This window comes from Heteronotia binoei, chromosome 10 (genome assembly GCF_032191835.1).
Source record: "Heteronotia binoei isolate CCM8104 ecotype False Entrance Well chromosome 10, APGP_CSIRO_Hbin_v1, whole genome shotgun sequence".
Classification (NCBI taxonomy): Eukaryota; Metazoa; Chordata; class Lepidosauria; order Squamata; family Gekkonidae; genus Heteronotia; species Heteronotia binoei.
The window spans coordinates 103484158-103504532 of NC_083232.1; the positions used below are offsets into that span (position 1 = coordinate 103484158).

Here is a 20375-nt window from a genome sequence, read left to right on the forward strand (position 1 = left end):
AGCTGCAGCGTTCCACCCTCTGAAAGGCAGAGTCACTCAGGACAAGCACATCTTATTATGGCAAAATAAACACATTGGTAGGTATTTGCGGTCTGTTCAGGAGTCTGCATCCTTCACTTTCTTCTTAACATAGCAGAGCAATGCTGATGACTTTGGAAACGAGAGACGCTTTCTTACACCAGCCTGTAATATGACAGCACAAGGATGACCCGCAGGCTGCCTGTGTGGTTCAAAGGTGTGCGCTGCAGCTGGGGTGTCAGAGCCCCGTGTGGGCAGCAATCCAGTCTCGATAGTAGGTCACCCGCGTGTAGACTCCCGGCTTGTTGGGTTTGCCACATTCATCCCCCCAGCTGACGACGCCAACAAGGTACCACATGCCTCTGGTATCCGGAGTAACCAATGGGCCGCCAGAGTCCCCCTAGAGAAGAAAAAGGGCATTCTAAATGCAATGAAATAAAAGGGCCATTGTGCTGGGCCCCCAGCCAGCTGAAATCTGCTGCAGTCTTTGTGCTTGCAGAGATGCTGCCCTCCCTGTCCTTTCCCCATCTTTAAAACAGAAGAAGAGTTGGCTTTATACCCTGCCCTTGACTACCCAAAGGCACCTTGAAGCAGCTTACAATTGCCATCCCTTCCTTTCCCCACAGGACACTCCATACAGTGACTGGCCCAAGGTCACCCAGCTGACTGCATGGTGGAGGAGGAGTGGGGAATCAAACCTAATGCTCCAGATTAGAGTCTGCTGCTCTTAACCACTGCACCAAGCCAAGTCAGGTCAGGTTTACTGGACTCCTCAATTCAGATAGGGGGACGGAGGCATGTGAAAAGAGTCCTAAATCCTTGGTCAGCTTGTGGGCCTTCTAGCCACTCTTGTGGTCCATAATGAGAAACTTGTGGGCTGCTGGGCTGAGAGGAGGAGGGATGTATTGGCCAGAGAATACAGAAGGCCAGATACAGGCAGGTTGGCTTTTCGGAGTCAATGGCAGGTAGGTAGTGAGATCTGAAGGTAGAGAAGAAGAGCTGAAGAAGAGCTGCCTGAAGAGAAGAACCAGGCAGGGATGGGAGGGAGAAGCAGTGGGGTTTCCTGAGTGCCCTCCTTCTTCCACAGGCTTGACTGGTTCCAGAAGCACTTGCTTCAGTATCAGGAACAGTCAGGAAATCTTCTAGAAGGAAGATTTCAGAGAGAAGTTAGCTGGTACTCTGCTGGCTTAGTCAGAAGTTAAATCTGAGATAAACTGGCTATTTAATTATGGGAGTGAACTAAAGCAAGAGATTGCCAGCTCCTATGACAACAGCTACTTTAAAGGAACTACCAAAAAGGTGTAAATATGCTATAAATGTCCTGTTAGGTAACTGTATTATTGTTATTGCAAATGTTTTCTAAAAACTGCTTATATTTGTGTTTATATGGTCATCATTTCTAATACCAAACTACTGAAATATAATAGGGTAGATTTCACATTCAGTGATAAATGAGGGCAGCCACATCTAAGGAGGTTTCAAATATATAAAAGAGGTTTCAAATATATTTTAAAAAATTAAGTTGCACAAACTGTGACTTAATGAGCCCCATGGCGCAGAGTGGTAAAGCTGCAGTACTGCAGTCCAAGCTCTACTTATGACCTGAGTTTGATCCCAGCGAAAGCTGAGTTCAGGTAGCCAGTTCAAGATCGACTCAGCCTTCTATCCTTCCAATGTCAGTAAAATGAGCATTCAGCTTGTTGAAGGTCAAGTGTAGATGATGGGAGGGGCAGGCTTTGGGGAAGGCAATGACAAACCATCCCATAAAAAGCCTGCCAAGAAAATGGCATGGGTTGGTAATAACCTGGTGCTTGCACAGGGGAACTACCTTTACCTGTGACTTGGGTGGCAAGTCACTGTGACATTCTGGAATATTTTGTAGGTAGTGATGGTAGACAGACCCCATGTAGTGAAACAGAACAGAAGCAGTTAAGTTTTTGACATCTACATGGTTTCTCTACAGGGTGGCAAGTAACAATGAGGTTTTACATATAATCCATGCCTTGTTCCTTGCAAAAAGGGAATGTATGGTTCATCCTTGGTGTTACCCTTAAATGTTTCATCCTACAGAGTATTTTTTTAATATTAAGTGAGACAAGGCTTGAAAAAAATGGGAGCAATTGAGTGCCTACAATGATCCCAAAGGAACTCAGAAGGAGCCCAGGGGAGGGAAAAGAGAGAAGGAAGGCCAAGAAGCCAGGTCCATTGCAGAAGGGATGCAGGAGGCCTTCCAGGCCTCAAAGTGTCCTGCTATGAAGAAGAAGAAGATGATGATATTGGATTTATATCCCACCCTCCACTCCGAATCTCAGAGTCTCAGAGCAATTCACAATCTCATTTATCTTCCTCCCTCACAACAGACACCCTGTGAGGTGGGTGGGGCTGAGAGGGCTCTCACAGCAGCTGCCCTTTCAAGGACAACCTCTGCCAGAGCTATGGCTGACCCAAGGCCATTCCAGCAGGTGCAAGTGGAGGAGTGGGGAATCAAACCCGGTTCCCCCAGATAAGAGTCTGCACACTTAACCACTACACGAAACTGGCTCTATGGGAGGGGCAGGCTTTGGACCTCGGCCTAAGAAGGGGGCTTAATCAAGACAGCATGAGGATGACAAAAGCCTCAGAACACTTCTTGGTGCCAGAGTAAACCAAAGAGTGCCAGTACAAAACTGCCCCCACAGAAAAACTGCTCCTACTGACAATGTCAGGCCTACCTGGCAGGAATCTACCCCTCCTTCCAGGTAACCGGCACACAGCATCCCAGGTGTTATAGCCCCATTGTACACTTCTTTTCTATTGCAAGTCCCGGAGTCGATGAGCCCCACTATTGCTTGTTGAAGGACATTCGGGGTTTCTCCTGAAAAACAAACTCTGTTTGTATCTGCAAAGAATTTGCCACACCCAAAGCAAGGTAGGGAAAACACTTTCATCACATGCAATAGAAGACCAAATGTCTTCCCCTGGGAGAAAGTATGCTTTGTAGTAATTGATTATGTTCCAGAGTTGGCTGGCAGTGACCCAGGCCTTGGCCCTCCAGTCCAAAGGATCACAAGTAGGAGGCCTGGGAACAAAGTCTGCCTGGCTCAGGAGAAGACATTACCATACACAGTGCAAATCCTAAGCAGAGTGATACTCTCCTAAGTCCACTGAAGTTAACAGAAGAGTGTAATCTTGTTTAGGACTGCATGGCACACTTAATAGATTAAAATATGTCATTTTTACAACTGTATGAGAAACAGAGATTTATTCCTTAGGTAGCCATACCTGAAAAAGGATCACAACAATGACCCTAAGATGTTAACATCTATTTCCTTAGGAAATCCCACCTGAAGCGAAACCAGGATTTAACCCAGATTTTCCCAACAGCCCCTGCTTGGACTGTCTCAAGGGAAAAGAGGAACCACAGAGTGGAACAAAGGAGGAGGAGCCTCTTTTCTTCTAACCCAAGTGGCTCTGAGAAGATGCAGGGGAAAGAACCGTGCTCTCTTCTCCCACAAGCCTCGGCAACAGCAACTGGTCCCTCCCTCAATATGGAGACAACACATTAATGTTAAGGAAAGAATGCACTATGCAGGTGCTTGGAGAGGCAAAGAACAGATACGACAGAAGTGTATACATTTCCAGCGTAGACCTCTGAAGAGTTTTTGTGCAAAAAATCTGCTCTTCTCTGTTAGTCTTCTTGTGGCAGCGGAAGGGGCCATCAAGTCACAGACAATTAACAGAGACCTCTTGGGGTTCTCAAGACAAGAGATAATCAGAGGTGGTTTGCCCTTGCCTTCCTCTGCACAGAGACCCTGGACTTCCTGGGTGGTCTCCCATCCAAGGACCAACCAGGCTCCACCCTGCCTAGCTTCTGAGATCTGAGGAGATCAAGCTAACCTAACGGAGCCATCAGGGCTCTATTAGTCTTATCACTGATGGAAATTATGAACTACTGTCATCTTCTAAATACAACTGCTTACCATCATTACTAAGTGCTCCCCATCCTGTAACAACGGCATCTATCTTATATGGGAACACCTCGGCTGCATCAGGAAGGCAGACATGGTGAACGGCCCTTGTAAACTCCACACGCTGAGTCAGCTGCACAACCGCAATGTCATGTTCATAGGCTGGATAACGGTACTTCTCATGAACAATAATGCTCTTCACAAACCGGACCATGAGAGGAGGGTTTAAATAGGTCCCAAAGCTGACAGTCCATTTTTGTGGCTCCAATGCCCTGAAAAAGAAAGCATCTCAGTGGAGTTGTTGTAGGCTTGCGGCCGGAATGCAAATGGAATTTCCATCTCTCATCCCGTTGGATGATTATTATTTCCCCCCATTTTAGCTGTTATTAGTTCTGCTTGTGAAACAGAAAGGAGACACATAAATTAAAAAAACAACACAAATAATAAAACGATACATGATCTCTTTTTTTTTACCATAGTGACAATTTCTTTATTTGCCTCAATTAATTTATGACAGTTTCTGAGATGTAGCCATTTTTAACTATTTCATTCTTGTTGTTCCAACAGAGATTGGAGCAGAGGAAGGGGAAGCCAGAAAGCAGCAGAATTTAGCTATTTTGTTTTGACAAGACATTTCTCTGCATCAGAGGGATCCACATATTTACATCTAGCAGGAGAAGAACCACAGGCGTGGATCCTGATAGAAATAAATAACCTTTAATGACTCCCTTTTAAACACAGGTAGAGGTAGAGCTAAATTTTTTGAATCAAAGCAGTAATAATGAACGTTAACTGCTCCCTAGTACAAAGATGGGACCAGGAATTGACAGACGGAAATCAGCTGTGCCCAGGTGGACAAGTAGCCAAGCTACGGCCATCTGTCTAGTGCTGTGTTTGTTTGCTTTTCTTTTCTTTCTTTTTTTTTAAACAAAACAAAACTTTATTTATCAGTTACTTGTACAGAACTAGGTTATACATTTATATAAATACACAAATACATACATGAACCATCACCCAACCCTCCACCCAAGGAGCTTAATAGGCATCACCATAACAGAGTTCCAGTTTCTTCATACTAAGACCCATACTTTTAATCCAATCATATAAATAGTCCCAGGTCTTTCTACAATCTCGTATATTACCTCCTTTTAATCTTACAGTTAAAGTATCCCTCTCAGCTGCATCTAATAATTTTTGTAAAAACTCTCCCCTGTCTGGCAGTTTAGAGACTTTCCAGTATTTTGCATACAAAATTCTTGCAACAGTTATTATATGCAGTAACAGTTTCTTCTCTTGTTTAGGTAAATTCCCTTTATAGACATTTAATAGATATAATTCTGGAGAATGTTGAAGCCTTATTCTTAATATTTTTTGTGTCCAGGTATTAATCTGGGCCCAATATTTCCTGGCGAATTCACACTGCCACCAAATATGATAGAGGAACCCTTTGACTTTTCTGCATTTCCAACATTTGTTGGAATACTTTGGGTATATCTTACTCAATCTTTCTGGTGTTAAGTACCACCTGTACATCATCTTATATATATTTTCTTTAAACACTGCAGATTTTGTTAATTTTAAATTTTGTTCCCAATTTTTTCCCCATTCTTCCATCTCAATATTATATCCAAAGTCTTTCAACCATTTTATCCAGCTTTCTTTAACCACTTCACTTTGCATTTTAATTTGTAAGAGCCAATTATAAATTTTTGAGATGAGTTTCTGATTATCCCGGATTATCGAATCAAATTCTTTTAACTTTTTAGAAAATCCTATTTCTATATCTATCTGGTATTTGGATTTCACTTGGTTTCTCAGCCACCAATCCAATTTCATATTGTCGTCTAAGTTTAGGTTATTCTCTTTATCCAGTAAATTCCCATAGTTGCATTTATTTTCCCAACAATATAAATTAGGTTGGCTGGAAGCTTCTACCGGTGACAGCCAGAGGGTATGTGAGTATAGATCGTATTTTTCACTTCATTCCAAACTTTAAATAACGCTTTCCTTATCTCATGTCTGTGAAAAATATTATTCCTTGTCGGAGGCTGATACCACAGATAAGAGTGCCATCCTTTGGCCAGACCAACACCTTCCTGAACTAGTAGCCTTTTATTTTTCCAGATCAAACCGATACATGATCATGGTGTATTATTAAAATATTGAAAATTGCTCACCATTAAAATATTACTGACAAACTTTGACAGAAGCTCCCTATGAGCTATGTAATTCCTGATGACATTGAATTATGCAATCAAGGATATATAAATTCCTTGCATCTGTGCAATTTAGACATCAGGGGTTGGTGCACTTTTTGAGAATTCTGGAGTTTACGATCCTGGCACAGCATGTTGGGTGCAGCCACAAAATTCCCCCTCCCTCTGGGCTTCCGAACCCAGGTGTGCATGGAGAGGGGGAAATACCGACGGATGCATTTGCAGCTGACAATCAATAGGTGAGAAGGATCCCATCCCTCTGATTATCTCCTGCAATAGTCTGTATGGTCCCCTTTCTGATGTTAAATGGCAAAGATGGCTTTGGAAAGCAGGTGCATGTCCTGTCTTCTGACTAGCATCTGAGGAAACCAGGTGTCCCACGGGAAGCTTGTTGGGTGACTTTGGGCCTGACCCACCTCACAAGGTCGCTGTGCAAATAAAATGGAGGACTCTTGTGTAAGCCAAGACAGGAGGGCCTGGAATGACTTTGTCCATGAGGTCACAAAGAGTTGGACTCGACTGTGCGATTGAACAACAACATTGTGTAAGCCATTTTGGGTACCACTGGGGAGAAAAGTGGTGTATAAACAAAGTAAATAAATACATTTGTGTTGGCACCCCTAAATAGCAATCTTTATGAGGACCAGCAACATAGGAACAGAACTACCTAAACCTTTCACCTGCAGCCATGTTTCCACTCAACATCTCCCTCCCCTCACAAGTGTGCTTCCACTGATACAAAAGACACACATACCAGGCTGGGAGATGTCCACTACTCAAAACTAGCTTCCGTGGCTGCTTTTGGTAAGGAAACAAAATCAGAAAATAATCACTTCCCTAATTTGTGTCTAAATGTTGATTTCTGCAGAGCATCCCTTTTGTTCTGCATAACTCAAGATATCTGTTGCACAGAGACATCTTCTACATTTCTTTGTTTGCTCCAACAAGCCAGAGATATTTCCCACAGAATGGCACCAGTGAGTCTCAGGTGCTTAACTTGGTATTTCAGCCAGTCCTTGGCAAGCTAGTCAGCACCTACCACAGAGGCCTCATTTGGAGACTTACTCATTGAAGCAATGTGCTGCAGAGACCAGCCACGTGTTGCTGATCAAGGTGGCGCCACAATGATGGATGTTGTTCCACTGCAGACTTGCTTGCCACGGCCACTCCCCCGGCCCCAAACTGTTGACTCCTCCAGCTACTCTTGCCATTGACATTGCTGATCTGTTATATCGTAGCCCGCAGACTGTATCCAGAAAAAAGGGGGGCTGAGGTGTATTAAACATGCCGCTTAACACCTCTAAGAACACACAAAACATATAGCTTTTGATCATTCAGAAACAGACAGACGGAAGGAGGGCTTTACACACTTTGCCCTTCACTACACTGCCAGGGAGAGTTTTGGCATGAGCCCTTCAGGCAGACTTCCAGTTCCAGCACAGGAACAAAACCTTGGGAGTTCAGCAGTGGGGTGTGCATTTGGTATTTACTGAGCTGAATCAGATTGGAGAATCAATTCTCTACCAAATAGAGAATCCCAAATAAAAAAGAAACTATTCAGCTTTTATTTGGCACTACTGAATACCAGCTCAGGGGAGGGGGTTAAATTTTAAAGGGATGCACTTACCTTCACTTTCTGCCTCTTTCTTACCACTTCTGGCTCTTTTCCACTGTTTGCTCTACTTTCCAGGAGGGAGGGGGAAAGGGCCTTTGCAGGGCTTAGGGGCGCTAACCGTCAATCACTGCGATTTATTTGCAAATTGCATTGCATTGCAGCTTGCGAGGCTGTTACTACTGCTGGCTTCAGACTTAGAATAATAGAATCATAGAGCTGGAAGGGACTTCCAGGGTCATCTAATCCAACCCCCTGAACAATGCAGGAAACCCACAAATACCTCCCCCTAAATTCACAGGATCTTGATTGCTGTCAGATGGCCATCTAGCCTCTGTTTAAAAACCACCAAGGAAGGAGAGCCCACCACCTCCTGGGGAAGCCTGTTGCACTGAGGAATCGCTCTAATGGTCAGGAAGTTCTTCCTAATGTTGAGCTGGAAACTCTTTTGATTTAATTTCAACTCATTGGTTCTGGTAATTTCAACCCATTGGTTCTGGGGCCACAGAAAACAATTCCACACCATCCTCTATATGACAGCCCTTCAAGTACTTGAAGATGGTGATCCTATCACCTCTCAGCTGCCTCCTCTCCAGGCTAAACATGCCCAGCTCCTTCAACCTTTCCTCATAGGACTTGGTCTCCAGACCCCTCACCATCTTCGTCGCCCTCCTCTGGACAAGTTCCAGCTTGTCTAGATCCTTCTTAAAATGTGGTGCCCAAAACTGAACACAGTTGAAGCCCAGTTATTTACCTTACTTTCTCAAAGGACAGGAGGAGGAAGGCGCACTGGCCAATCGGATTTCAGGTAAGAGGGACATTCATTGCTCTTTGGCCAATCACAGAAGGTTGTTCTTTTTTGAAATAATTCTGTGCATGGGCAGAGAACATAAAAGCAGAGGTCTGGCTGACTCCATGCTGCTGAGACAGCTTGGTTGGAGACTGAGTGCCTGGCTTCTGTTTCGGTTGCTTCTCTGAGCCTGTGACTCTCCTGCTGCCTGACAGACCACTGTGGTGGACTCCTTTGGATAAGATCCTGCCTGCTGGAGAACAGAAGACTGAAGACATCAACTGGTTTCACTTATTACAGCACCAGTTTTTTTAAAAGCCTTCTCATTTTGCTGTGGGCTGGTGGGGACGGGGGGGAGGTGACCAGACCTCCTGCCTGGGCCCTAGAGCCTCTCAGGCCTCTTCCTGGTTCTGGGTTGTGCTTTTGTTGCAAGTAAAAGCGGGTTTTTAAAAAAGTTTTCTAATTTTACTGTGGGATCATCATCTCTGGGCTTGTTGATTGGTGTGTGTGTGTGTGTTTATGAGGGGACTCCTTCCCCCTTCCTGGTTCTGTTGGGTTAGGTGGTTGGAGACTCTGGTTTGCTGTTGTTCTTGTTGGCTTCTGGCAGTTATTTCTGAGGAATTTTCTGATTTGTTCTTTGGGAGGGACTGGTGGTGGTTGTTGGGGGGGGGGGGATATTAGGCAAAGAAGGCCTCAGAGCCTCTTGGGTTTTGGGGGGAGGGGGCTAGGGTTGCCAAGTCCAATTCAAGAAATATCTGGGGACTTTGGGGGTGGAGCCAGGAGACTTTGGGGGTGGAGCCAGGAGACATTGGGGCAGAGCCAAGAACAAGGGTGTGACAAGCATAATTGAACTCCAAGAGAGTTCTGGCCATCACATTTAAAGGGACAGCACACTTTTTAAAATGTCTTCCTTCTATAGGAAATAACAAAGAATAGGGGCACCTTCTTTTGGGGCTCATAGAATTGGACCCCCTGGTCCATTCGTTTTGAAACTTGGAGGGTACTTTGGGGAGAGGCACTAGATACTATATTGAAAATTTGGTGCCTCTACCTCAAAAAACAGCTCCCCCAGAGCCCCCAAAACCTCCAGATTAATTCCCCATTATACCCTATGAGAATTGATCTCCACATAGGGAATAATGAAGACGTTTCCCTCTCCTCCTCCCTCCCCCCCCCCCTTTCTGGCAACTGAAGCGAGGGACTGGCCTTTCTACTCACGAGTTGCTGCCAGCTTCTTTACAGCAGCAGTCACACCATCCCAAAGTGGAGCCTTGCAATCAAGCCTCCGGAGGTGCAAAGGCACATGGTCCTTTGCAGGCGGGGCTTCTCTCCTCCCCCCCCCCCCCCGCCAGCTGACTGGGCGCGGGAAGCAGCTTGCGAAAAGGAAGAACGGCTGCTGCAACGGGGCTGGGTGGGAAGGGAAGGGAGGAGGAGAAGCATCGGGCATTGGAGTCCGTCAAGACCCGCCTGCGTTCGGCAGCCACCTCCACCCGCTCGCTGGCGAGCCAGCTTCCCTTCTCAAGATTCCCTTGCCAGGCTCAGCACCTCCTCCCCGGACGACGCAAATGCTCCTTGGCGCCATTCCCCCCTCCTCCCCCCGCTTCCAGAGTTATGGAAAGCGGGAAAAGAGGCTGAAAATCCAGTATTCTCCCGCCAGGGCGGGAGGCTTGGGAAGCCTAGAGGGGGCTGTTTCACTGCTTCTGACTTTTGGTGCCAAGAGACCTTTTTTCTTCAGCCACTTCACTTGTAGTTGGTGAAGGTTTTGTTTGTAGAGTTTCCTGATTTTGGGACTGGGGGCACAAGGCTTAGCTCTTCCCACCTTTAACTAGGCCGGTGCTAGGAGGCCTAAAAGAGGCCAGGGCTGTCTTCAGGTCAGTGGTATAATCAGCTCTGACTGAGGTTTGTCAAAGGCAGGGATTTTTAGACAACTTATTCCCCTTTAGCTTGTTGTGTTCTTCAATTAGGACCACCTGGCTTGCCATACAGGACATCAGGGCTGTTTTATTATTTTGAGGAGAGAAGGATGATGTCAGCTGCTTTGGATCCCCACTGGGCAGGTTAGAAAATAAATATTAGCACCCTTATAAAAGAAATAAAGCCATGGAAGAGTTATAACCTTATCCAGGGCATCTTTTGTAGCAGGAACTCCTTTGCATCTTAGGCCACACACCCCTGATGTAGCCAATCCTTCAAGAGCTTCCAAGGCTCTTAGTACAAGGCCCACTATAAGCTCCAGGAGGACTGGCTCCATCAGGGGCGTGAGGACCAATATGCAAAGGGGCTCCTGCTACAAAAAAAGCCCTGGCCTTATCGATGAAGAAATGGTTCATGCACATGATTGTTGGCACCTGCTGTCCAGTCTTCCATGTAGGGCTGCCAATCTCCAGGTGGGGGCAGGGGATCCCCCGGTTTGGAGGCCCTCCCCCCGCTTCAGGGTCATCAGAAAGCGGGGGAGGGAAATGTCTGCTGGGAACTCTATTATTCCCTATGGAGATTTATTCCCATAGAAAATCATGGAGAATTGATCCACGGGTATCTGGGGCTCTGGGGGGGGCTGTTTTTTGAGGTAGATGCACCAAATTTTCAGTACAGCATCTAGTGCCTCTCCCCAAAATATCCCCCAAATTTCAAAAAGATTGGATCAGGGGGTTCAATTCTATGAGCCCCAAAAGAAGATGCCCCTATCCTTCATTATTTCCTATGGCAGGAAGGCATTGAAAAGGTGTGCCGTCCCTTTAAATGTGATGGCCAGAACTCCCTTTGGAGTTCAATGATGCTGGTCACAGCCTTGATCTTGGCTCCACCCCTAATGTCTCCTGGCTCCACCCCCAAAGTCCCCAGATATTTCTTAAATTGGACTTGGCAACCCTACTTCCATGTTCACGTGAGAATTATGAGGAAACTCCAGCATTGTGGCCTCCCAGGAAGGCCAGCAAGACCTGATAATTGTGAGAAGTTTGGAAACTTCTTTTAGGAGATTCATAAAAATAACCAACACTCTCAAACAGACAGATGGTAGCTGTGTTGGTGTGAAGCAACAGAACCAAGTTTGAGTCCAGTGGCACCTTTAAGACCAACAGAGATTTAATTCTGGGCATAAGTGTGTCTGTGTGGATGCGCAGGAAAGCTTATCCCCAGAATTAAACTTTGTTGGTCTTAAAGGTGCCACCGGACTCAAACTTGATTCGACTGTCAAACACAAAACCTTTAAACTTACAGTCTCTGAAGATACTTTCTGCTGTCTGCCTCTTCATATCTAGAAGAAATAAATTAAATGGGTTAGACGCCCACTGCGATGGCTTTTTCCATCACCAGAATTAGAGCTGATGCCACCTTATTCCCCAAATCCCTTGCAAATGATACAAGGATAGTCAAAATGATGTGTAGAAGAGACATGGTTTACACCAAGCCCTAAGGTTTAGAATTTGATAATCTGTTCAGAAATATATCCCACCAGATGAATTTGGATAAATCCATATCATACTTGCATGGTTTTAGACCCTTTGCTGTTTTTCCAGCAGAATTCAGCTGTTTCCCTGTGTTTTTAAATCCCGTCTTGAAATCAGCCCTCTGTGTTTTATGTGGCTTTACTGCTTGGTGGTTTCAGTGTGTTTTAATATTTACTGGTTTTGTCGGAGTTCATTTTGGGCCTGGAAGCAGCAGCAGGCTAAGAATCTAAACAAGCAACCAAATGAAGATGACCTGGCTGAACTAAGAGGACTAGAAGTGGGCCACACTTCTGAGTTAGGTCTTGACTGGCATCAGATGCCCACAACGGAAAGCTCTGCACTAGTCCTCAGAGGAAACACCTCATGGAAGAAACACACCCTTATACAAGGATAAGCCTGCCACTCGGACCAAGTTGCTGTCTATAGGACTACCGTATGTGGCTTTCTTCTTCAGTTCATTTTGAAAACAATCATTTCTGCCATTTCCATTTTATTTTCCTCATGCATCTTTATGTACCTCTACTTCGGATTGTTTTTAATGACTTTTTAACAGTTTTGCTGTCTTCTTTTTCCCCTTCTTTTTACATTTTTGTTCATTCTTCCATGTAGACTACTGGCTGTTTTATAGACTATTATAAACTACTGCCTAAATTAGGTCATTTTAGAGCTATCTGTTCCCCTCCCCCCACAAATTGGCCAGGGGTCCATTCCTCTTGCAAAGCTACAGTTCCCAACCTCCAGGTGGTGCCTGGAGTTCTCCCAGTATTACAACTGATCCAGTTCCCCTGGCAGCTTCAGAGCAGAGACTCTCTGGCATTCCATAGATTCCAGGTAAAATCCCCCCCAAATTGCTCCCTTAACAGGCACTGCCCTGAAATCTCCAGGAATTTCCCAGGCTGAAGTTGGCAACCCTTCTACAGTTCTAAGCAGTTAACCATAAGCTTTCAAGCTGTCACTTTCATCCGCCATCAGTTGCTTCCCAACTGCCAGTTCCATGTGCACACACACACACATACACAACCTTTGATCACTGCCAAAGCTTTTAACTGTTTCCAAAGTCTTGGTCTTACAAGAAAGCTTGGAGATATGGGGGGATGGGCTTCTTTTCTTCATCAAAACAATCATCTTTTTCTACATATCTGTGTAGTGCCATACTCAAAACTACGACCTAGTCTGTAGATGGCCTGGTTTCCCTGCTGCCTTGATCATATCAGGTCTGGCCACCTTACTGTGAGGAGGAATGATAATTGTGAGTGTTGATGGAAAGATTCTTCTAATGAGTCCTTTGTGGTCTCAGCAATCAACTGGTGAAGTACAAGACAGAGAGTAGACAATGTAATCTCACACCAGCTGGTTCTTTACATAATGTCATAAAGTTACATCCTTGTTCCTTGATAGGCTGATAAAAAAGAACAGATGGATGCCACGGAAGCAAGATTGTCCAAAGTGATTAAAGACTCTATAAGTGAATGTAAGAAGGAATTAAAAAAAGATATAGAAGTTCTCAGTAAAGAGTTTAAAGCAGTATAAAAAAAAATCCAAGAGGTTGAAGAGAAAGTGAAAGACCATGATGAAAAGATTAATACAGTGGATTCCACTATTTAAAAATTGCAGGATAAAGCAGTACTGCAGTACTGTAAATTAATGGAAAATCAGATACGTGTGAGAGGTGTGCCTGAAAAGAATGGTGATTTAAGGAAATACATAATAAGGATTATTGCTGAATTTGTTGGAGATGATCCTGATGAGACTAATTTCTTCTATGACTATATCTACAGGGTCAATTCAGAATATGCAAGGAAAAATAAACTACCAAGAGATGTGGTGGTGAGATGTGTAACAAGAGACTTGGTGGGAAGGATTCTAAGTAAACAATATGAAGGCAAGTTGATTGTGGAAGGCAGTGATGTCAGAATTATGAAAGAATTACCAAGGAAAGTCTTAAGTGACAGAAGATTATATAAAAAACTGACTGATCAACTGAGAGAGAGTCAAATGAGATATAGATGGATTCTTCCTGAAGGCTTGGGTTTTGAATACAAGGGGAAGAGGATTACCATTACAAGCATTCAGGAGATGGAGAAGTTTTTGGTGGAGAATAAAGAATTTGGAGGTTCAGATTAAAACAGAAAACCATGATGGATTACAAAAAATGATCTTGGAACGTAAATGGACAATTCACCACAAAAAAGAAAGGCAGCTTTTCATTGGATTGGGAAACAAAAATGTAATATAATTTGTCTACAAGAAGTACATATTAAATGATTGGATTATAAATACTTGTGGAATAAGCAACTGGGTGTAGAATTTTATTCATGGTCTAAGGAGAAAAAAAGAGGTGTGGTTTTTTATGTAAAACAGGATTTGAAACCAAAACTGATGTTTAAGAATGATGATGGTAGATATATTGCAGTGGAAGTGATGATGAACCACAAGAAGACTTTGCTACTGAGACTGTATGCTCCTAATGGAGCAAAAGATTCTTTTTTTAAGGATATTATGCAGCAACTTGATCAAGTGACATATGAGCAAATCATGTTAATGGGAGACTTTAACGGTACAGTTAAAAATATTTTGGACAGATCCGGGAAGAAGGGTAACGAAGGTAAACTACCAAAATCTTTTTTTGAATTAGTCAGGCAAGAAAATCTTGTAGACATTTGGAGGGAGAGAAATCCTACAGTCAGAGACTATACTTAGCTCGACATAACTCTTTCTCAAGGATTGATATGTTATGGTGTACAAAAAACTTGGGACTTACAACAAAAAAAATAGAGATCCTTCCGAAAATAGGAGCAGATCATAATCCAATAATGTGTTCTGCGAAACCCATCAAAAAGACTTTAAGATGGCGAATAAATGAAGATTTACTGCAGAAAGATGGGGTAGTAGAATCTCTGCAAAAAGAGACTAAAGCCTTTTTTTCAAGTAAATGAAAATGAGGATGTTCAGTACCAAACGGTGTGGGATGCTTATAAAGCGGTGATGAGAGGTATTTTAATCACGTTGAATAATAAAGACAAAAAAGCTAAAGAGAAACAAATGACAGACATACAGAAGGAGATTCAAAAGAAAGAGAGAGAGCTTATAAAGAGACCAGGGAAAAAGAAGATTTTAAAAGAAATTAGAATTCTACAGGACCAATTAAGACACTTGTTAAATAAAGAAGTAGAATGGAACCTAAAAAGGTTTCAACAAAAATCTTTTGATAGTACAAATAAAGCTGGAAAAGACTTGGCCTCGCAAATGAAAGGAAAAAGAGAAAATAAAATTGTTAATAAAATTAGTTTGGGCAACAAAGAAATTGTTGACCAGGAAGGAATTAAAAGAGAGTTTTATAAGTATTATGCAAATTTGTACAAAAGTCATGTGGGGGATAAAGGGAAAATAGATGCCTATTTACAGGAAATTAATGTCAAACCCCTAATGAACAATATGAAAAAGATCGTAAATGACCCAATTGGTAAAGAAGAAATTGAAGCAGCAATTAATTCAATGAAGCCAGGGAAGGCTCCGGGTCCTGACGGTTTCACAGCAAGCTATTATAAAGTTCTTAAAGAGACTCTACTTCCAAAACTTCAGAAACTGATTAACATTATAAGAATAGATGGGAAGATACCTAATACTTGGAAAGAAGCAGTAATCTTGTTAATACCAAAAGAAGACAGAGATGTGACTAATGTTAAAAATTATAGACCAATCTCATTGTTAAATAACAACTACAAAATATATGCTAGAATTTTAGCGGAACGCCTGAAGCAGCATTTGAACAGTTTTATTAAAGAAGAACAAGCAGGATTTCTCCCCAGAAGAAAATTGTTAAGAGAAAATATTAGAACTGTAATAGATATTGTAGAATATTATGAAAAACACCCTGAAAAAGAAGTAGCTTTGCTTCTTGCTGATGCAGAGAAAGCTTTTGATAATGTTCATTGGGACTTTATGTTTGCAGTAATGGAGAAATTGGGATTGGGTGAGGATTTTGTAAGAATGGTAAAGGCAATATATACTGACCAACAAGCAAGACTTTGTATAAATGCAGATCTGACAGAGAAAATAGCAATCTGTAAAGGAACAAGACAAGGGTGCCCTCTATCCCCTTTGATATTCATAATGATGATGGAAATACTATTTATGCACGTTCAAGAAGATAAGGAGATAGAGGGTTTGAAATTGAAAGGCTTTTCTTAGAAATACAGAGCATTTGCAGATGATGTAATGTTTATAAATGAAAACCCAACTCAAGTTACACCGTTGCTGCTCCAAAAAATAAAAGAATATGGTGAACTGGCAAGATTTTATGTAAATAAAGAGAAAACAAATTTTTTGTGTAAAAATATGTCAAAGTCTAAACAGATGGAACTACAAAATTTGACAAATTGTGTGGCCTCTAAAGTAAAGTATTTAGGAGTAGAAATTACAACAACAAAAATTGACTTGTTTAAAAACAATTATGAAAAGCTTTGGCAGAAAATTGAAGTGGACTTACAAAAATCGAATAGGTTGAATTTGTCTATCCTGGGCAGAATATCGGCAATAAAAATGAATGTATTACCAAGAATAATGTTCTTGTTTCAAACAATACCAATAGTGAAAGAAGAGAAACAATTTTATAAATGGCAGAGGAAACTTTCGGAATTTATATGGGCCAGCAAGAAACCAAGAATTAAGATGAAGATCCTGACAGACGCAAAAGAAAGGGGAGGCTTCCAAGTACTGGATTTAAGACTATATCATGATGCAGTTTATTTGGTATGGATTAAGGATTGGATAGTGTTATTAAACAGAACATTATTAACACTAGAAGGCCATGGGAAGGTTTTCAGTTGGCATGCATATTTGTGCTATGGGAAAAGTAAAATGGATGTTTTTTTCTCACACTATTATGTAAGAAGTAATCTGCTTAAAACTTGGTTGAAGTACCAAAAATATGGAGATGAGAGGAAACCGCTTTGGATTGTGCCAACGGAAGTAATAAAATTATATTCCGATATTGAGGAAGAGAAATGGTTACCATATAAACAATTGTTAAAAATACAAGGAGGCAAAGTAGAATTAAAATCAGTGGAAGAACTGGATTATAAATTTAATTGGTTTCAATGGCTATAATTAAAAGTTTGCTGAAGCAGGATATTAGGAATGAAGGAATAAGACAAGAACAAACAGAAATGGAGAAAATGCTGTTTGGCGAGGACGTAAAATTGATTTCAAGAGTGTATAAGCTATTACTGAAATGGTCTACAGAGGAAGAAGTGGTAAAGTCTCAAATGATAAAGTGGGCAATTAATTCAGATGGAACAATGGGAATATTTATGGAAGAGCTCTATGAAAATACCAACATGTAATAACATAAAAGAAAATTGCTCCATAATGTTGTATAAATAGTATATGACACCAAAAAAACTGTCGAAAATAAACAATCAGTTGTCTGATCGATGTTGGAAATGTAAAAAACATGAAGGGTCCTTCTACCATTTGTGGTGGACTTGTGAAATGGCTGTACAATATTGGCAAATGATCCTGCAAGAAATGTCAAAGATTTTGGGATATAATGTGAAGAAGGCACCAGAAACTTTTTTGCTGGGATTACAAATAGAAAATTTTCTGAAACAAGACAGAACATTACTTTGGTACATGCTTTCAGCTGCATGGACATTTTATGCACAGTTGTGGAAGCAAAATAAAATTCCAGAAAAATGGAACTGGGTTATGGAAATTATGTACTGGAGTGAAATGGACAAATTAACAAGAACATTAAAGGAACTTGATATGGAAAAATTTAATAATGAATGGCAAAAATTTCAGAAATATGTGAAAGAACACTGGAGAGTGAAAGGACACTTGGTGATATTTGATAATGGATAACTTGTTTAAAGTAAAGTAATATTCGCTATTTTTAATTTACTGAGATAAGAATTATAGTTAAAATGGGAGTATGAGAATATATCTTGTTCTTTCTTAAAGGATTACAATAAGATAGATAATAGGACTTAATTTAGTATTATATTGGATTTTTAACCAAATGAGGTAGTAACTATAAAGAAATATAAGTTCCTTTTTTTCCTTCTTTTTAAACAGTTTCTTAAAATGTTAAATTACCTTTATTGTTTGTTATATTGTAAGTAATACCGCGGAAGTCTTGAAAATGGGGATGGGGAGGTGGAAAAGATGATGCAACATATTGATTTTTATTTGAGGAAAGTAATTGAAATAGTGATATAATATGTTGTAGAATAATAAAAATTGTTTTTTACGAGAAAGTGTAGATGACTGGAGAAGGCAATGGCCTTCTCATAAAACCACCTCATAAAAAGTCTGCCATAAAAATGTTGTGAAAACAACATCACCCCAGAGTCAGAAATAACTGGTGCTTGCACAGGGGACCTTTCCTTTCGTTTTCCTTTCACAACATTTGCTCTTGGGAAGACTGCTGCCTAAAGGGGCTCATTTATATGTGCATTTTGCAGTAAAACTGATTCATGGATATGTCTAGTGCTTGAAAATGCAGACTGGAACTTCTAATCTAACTGCTAAGCCGTAGATACACCAGTACATTTTAATGGGACAGTGATCCTTGTGATGTGTGTCCAGTTATTGCAAGAGGGATTCACACTTGTTGCATCAGACTCCCAAGAAAGCAGGGCAGTGAGGTCTCCCACTGTGGTGGCGCTCTTCCATTACAGGACCTCTGCCCTTTGGAGTGGCCATGGGTGGTGGGGGGGGGGGAATTAAATCATTGTCAGGTATCAGTGGTCACCAGAAGTCACTGAAGAAAATCTATGGGTTTACCATAGAGTTTCCTTGATTCTTGGAGACTCCTGATAGCCTCACAGTGACTTTTTAAAATCTATGGGTTTACCATAGAGTTTCTAGTAATTCCTGGAGAAGCATGACAAGGCAACAGTTCCAGGTTTTCCCTGGGAATAATGTCATGCCATTGCTCCCCATGTCCCAACCCCAGCCCTGTCGCAAATCCATGCCTGGCAATCCTATAAATGAAGTAAAGAAATAGACTGACAAGGCCAGACTGGTGCCCAGAAGCCCGTAGCCTACTGTAGGACAAAGCCAAGAGAAAAAGCAACACTCTCCTTGTCTCCTCCAGGTCCCAGCTAAAAGCTCTTCAGCAGATGATCAGTTTTCTACAGCTCATCCTGGACAATGAACGATGCTTCTCTCTCATAGGCCTTGGACAGTAGGTCTTCTTTGCTTACAGGAACCACCCCCCCCTCCCTGCCCAATCTAAAACAGCTCTTCATCATTAACTATGTGCTCCCCAGCAGGACCCTGCACCAAACCTCGGGCTTCCCCCAATTCTCATCTTCCTTGCTGTTAAAAGTTCCGGTTTCTTTGGGTTCTTCCCCCTGTTCTGTGTGGGTTTTGCTCCCTCTAATGGTTGATTTGATATCACACAGCTTCATTTCCAGTTTATCTCCCTAAATCTGGAAACGCAGGGACTGTATTCTATACTGCTGTGTATAGATTCCCTTCAGCAGGATCCTGTTAAGGAATTTAGCAACACTTAATGTGTCGTGTGAATACCGTTATGCTCCACTTCAGTTCTGTCAGGTAGTTCCAGACTTCTAAAATCTGAATGCCTTGGCTACTGAAGGTCCCGCTTTGCTGACTGTACAGACTCATCCCGAGTCTTGGTGAGAAGGGCAGACTATAAATAACATATATAAAACAAAATAAATACATACATAAAAATCCTTACCTTCTATGTGTGCTGAAACAGCTTTGCAGAGGATTCCCCAATGTGGTGCCCACCGGCACCATAGGGTGGCCAGCCCAACTCTGGCAAGCCCTGGGGAATGCAGGGCGGGGGTGGGATCCTGACAATCAACATCATGCTAGTGTGGTGGCGCTGATCCCCCCCCCCCCCCCCCCACACACACACACCAACAATTTTGCTGAGCCGGCTCTTGGAGCTTCCAAGCTTTCTGCAGGCTGCAGAATTTCTACAATACGCAATAGGCGCAGACCTCCAGTTGGTTGCTCACTGAGGCCAGCTGCAAAGCCTCTATGAGAAGAAGTCAAGAAACAACTCTCAGCCTGCCTCTTGTGGAGAGGCTTGGAGCCTGGGCCCAACGGGGATTTCCCCAGCTGTACACCATCACGCATAGGGCAAGACTGTTCAAGTGACAGTCTCAGTCATCAGTTATATAAGCAGGTCAGTATTAACTAAGCAGCAATAGGAAATGTGATTCAGAAAAAGGTATAGTTGAAACATAAGAGACATCACGCCACTGAAAGCCACAGTTCTCATCTGCTCCAAGTCTCCATGAAGCTGGCAGGGTGAAAGGGGCAAGTATATCCAACACAAAACACAAAGTGCAATGCAAA

At 42.4% G+C, this 20375-nt stretch overlaps 1 protein-coding gene across 1 annotated transcript; it reads right to left on the reverse strand.

Annotated features, from left to right (window-relative positions):
* Positions 1–243: 243 nt before the first annotated feature.
* On the reverse strand, positions 244–11835 carry LOC132578397 (transmembrane protease serine 11C-like). Its single transcript, XM_060248369.1, has 5 exons — positions 11801–11835; positions 7247–7427; positions 3978–4237; positions 2730–2872; positions 244–418 (listed from the first exon to the last, which is right to left on the reverse strand). Exons 2-5 carry the CDS (start codon positions 7396–7398, stop codon positions 257–259), a joined length of 717 nt encoding a protein of 238 aa, XP_060104352.1. The 5' UTR covers positions 7399–7427; positions 11801–11835; the 3' UTR covers positions 244–256.
* Positions 11836–20375: the final 8540 nt, after the last annotated feature.

Bases quoted from the DNA above. Each gene is read 5' to 3' on its own strand.
- LOC132578397 (XM_060248369.1), bottom strand. From the start codon at position 7,398: ATGTCAATGGCAAGAGTAGCTGGAGGAGTCAACAGTTTGGGGCCGGGG. The intron at 4,238-7,246 runs GTAAGTCTCCAA...TTTCTTTTTCAG, and splicing joins GCAGCACATTGCTTCAATGA to GGCATTGGAGCCACAAAAAT. The intron at 419-2,729 runs GTAGGCCTGACA...TTTCTTCTCTAG, and splicing joins GAGGGGTAGATTCCTGCCAG to GGGGACTCTGGCGGCCCATT.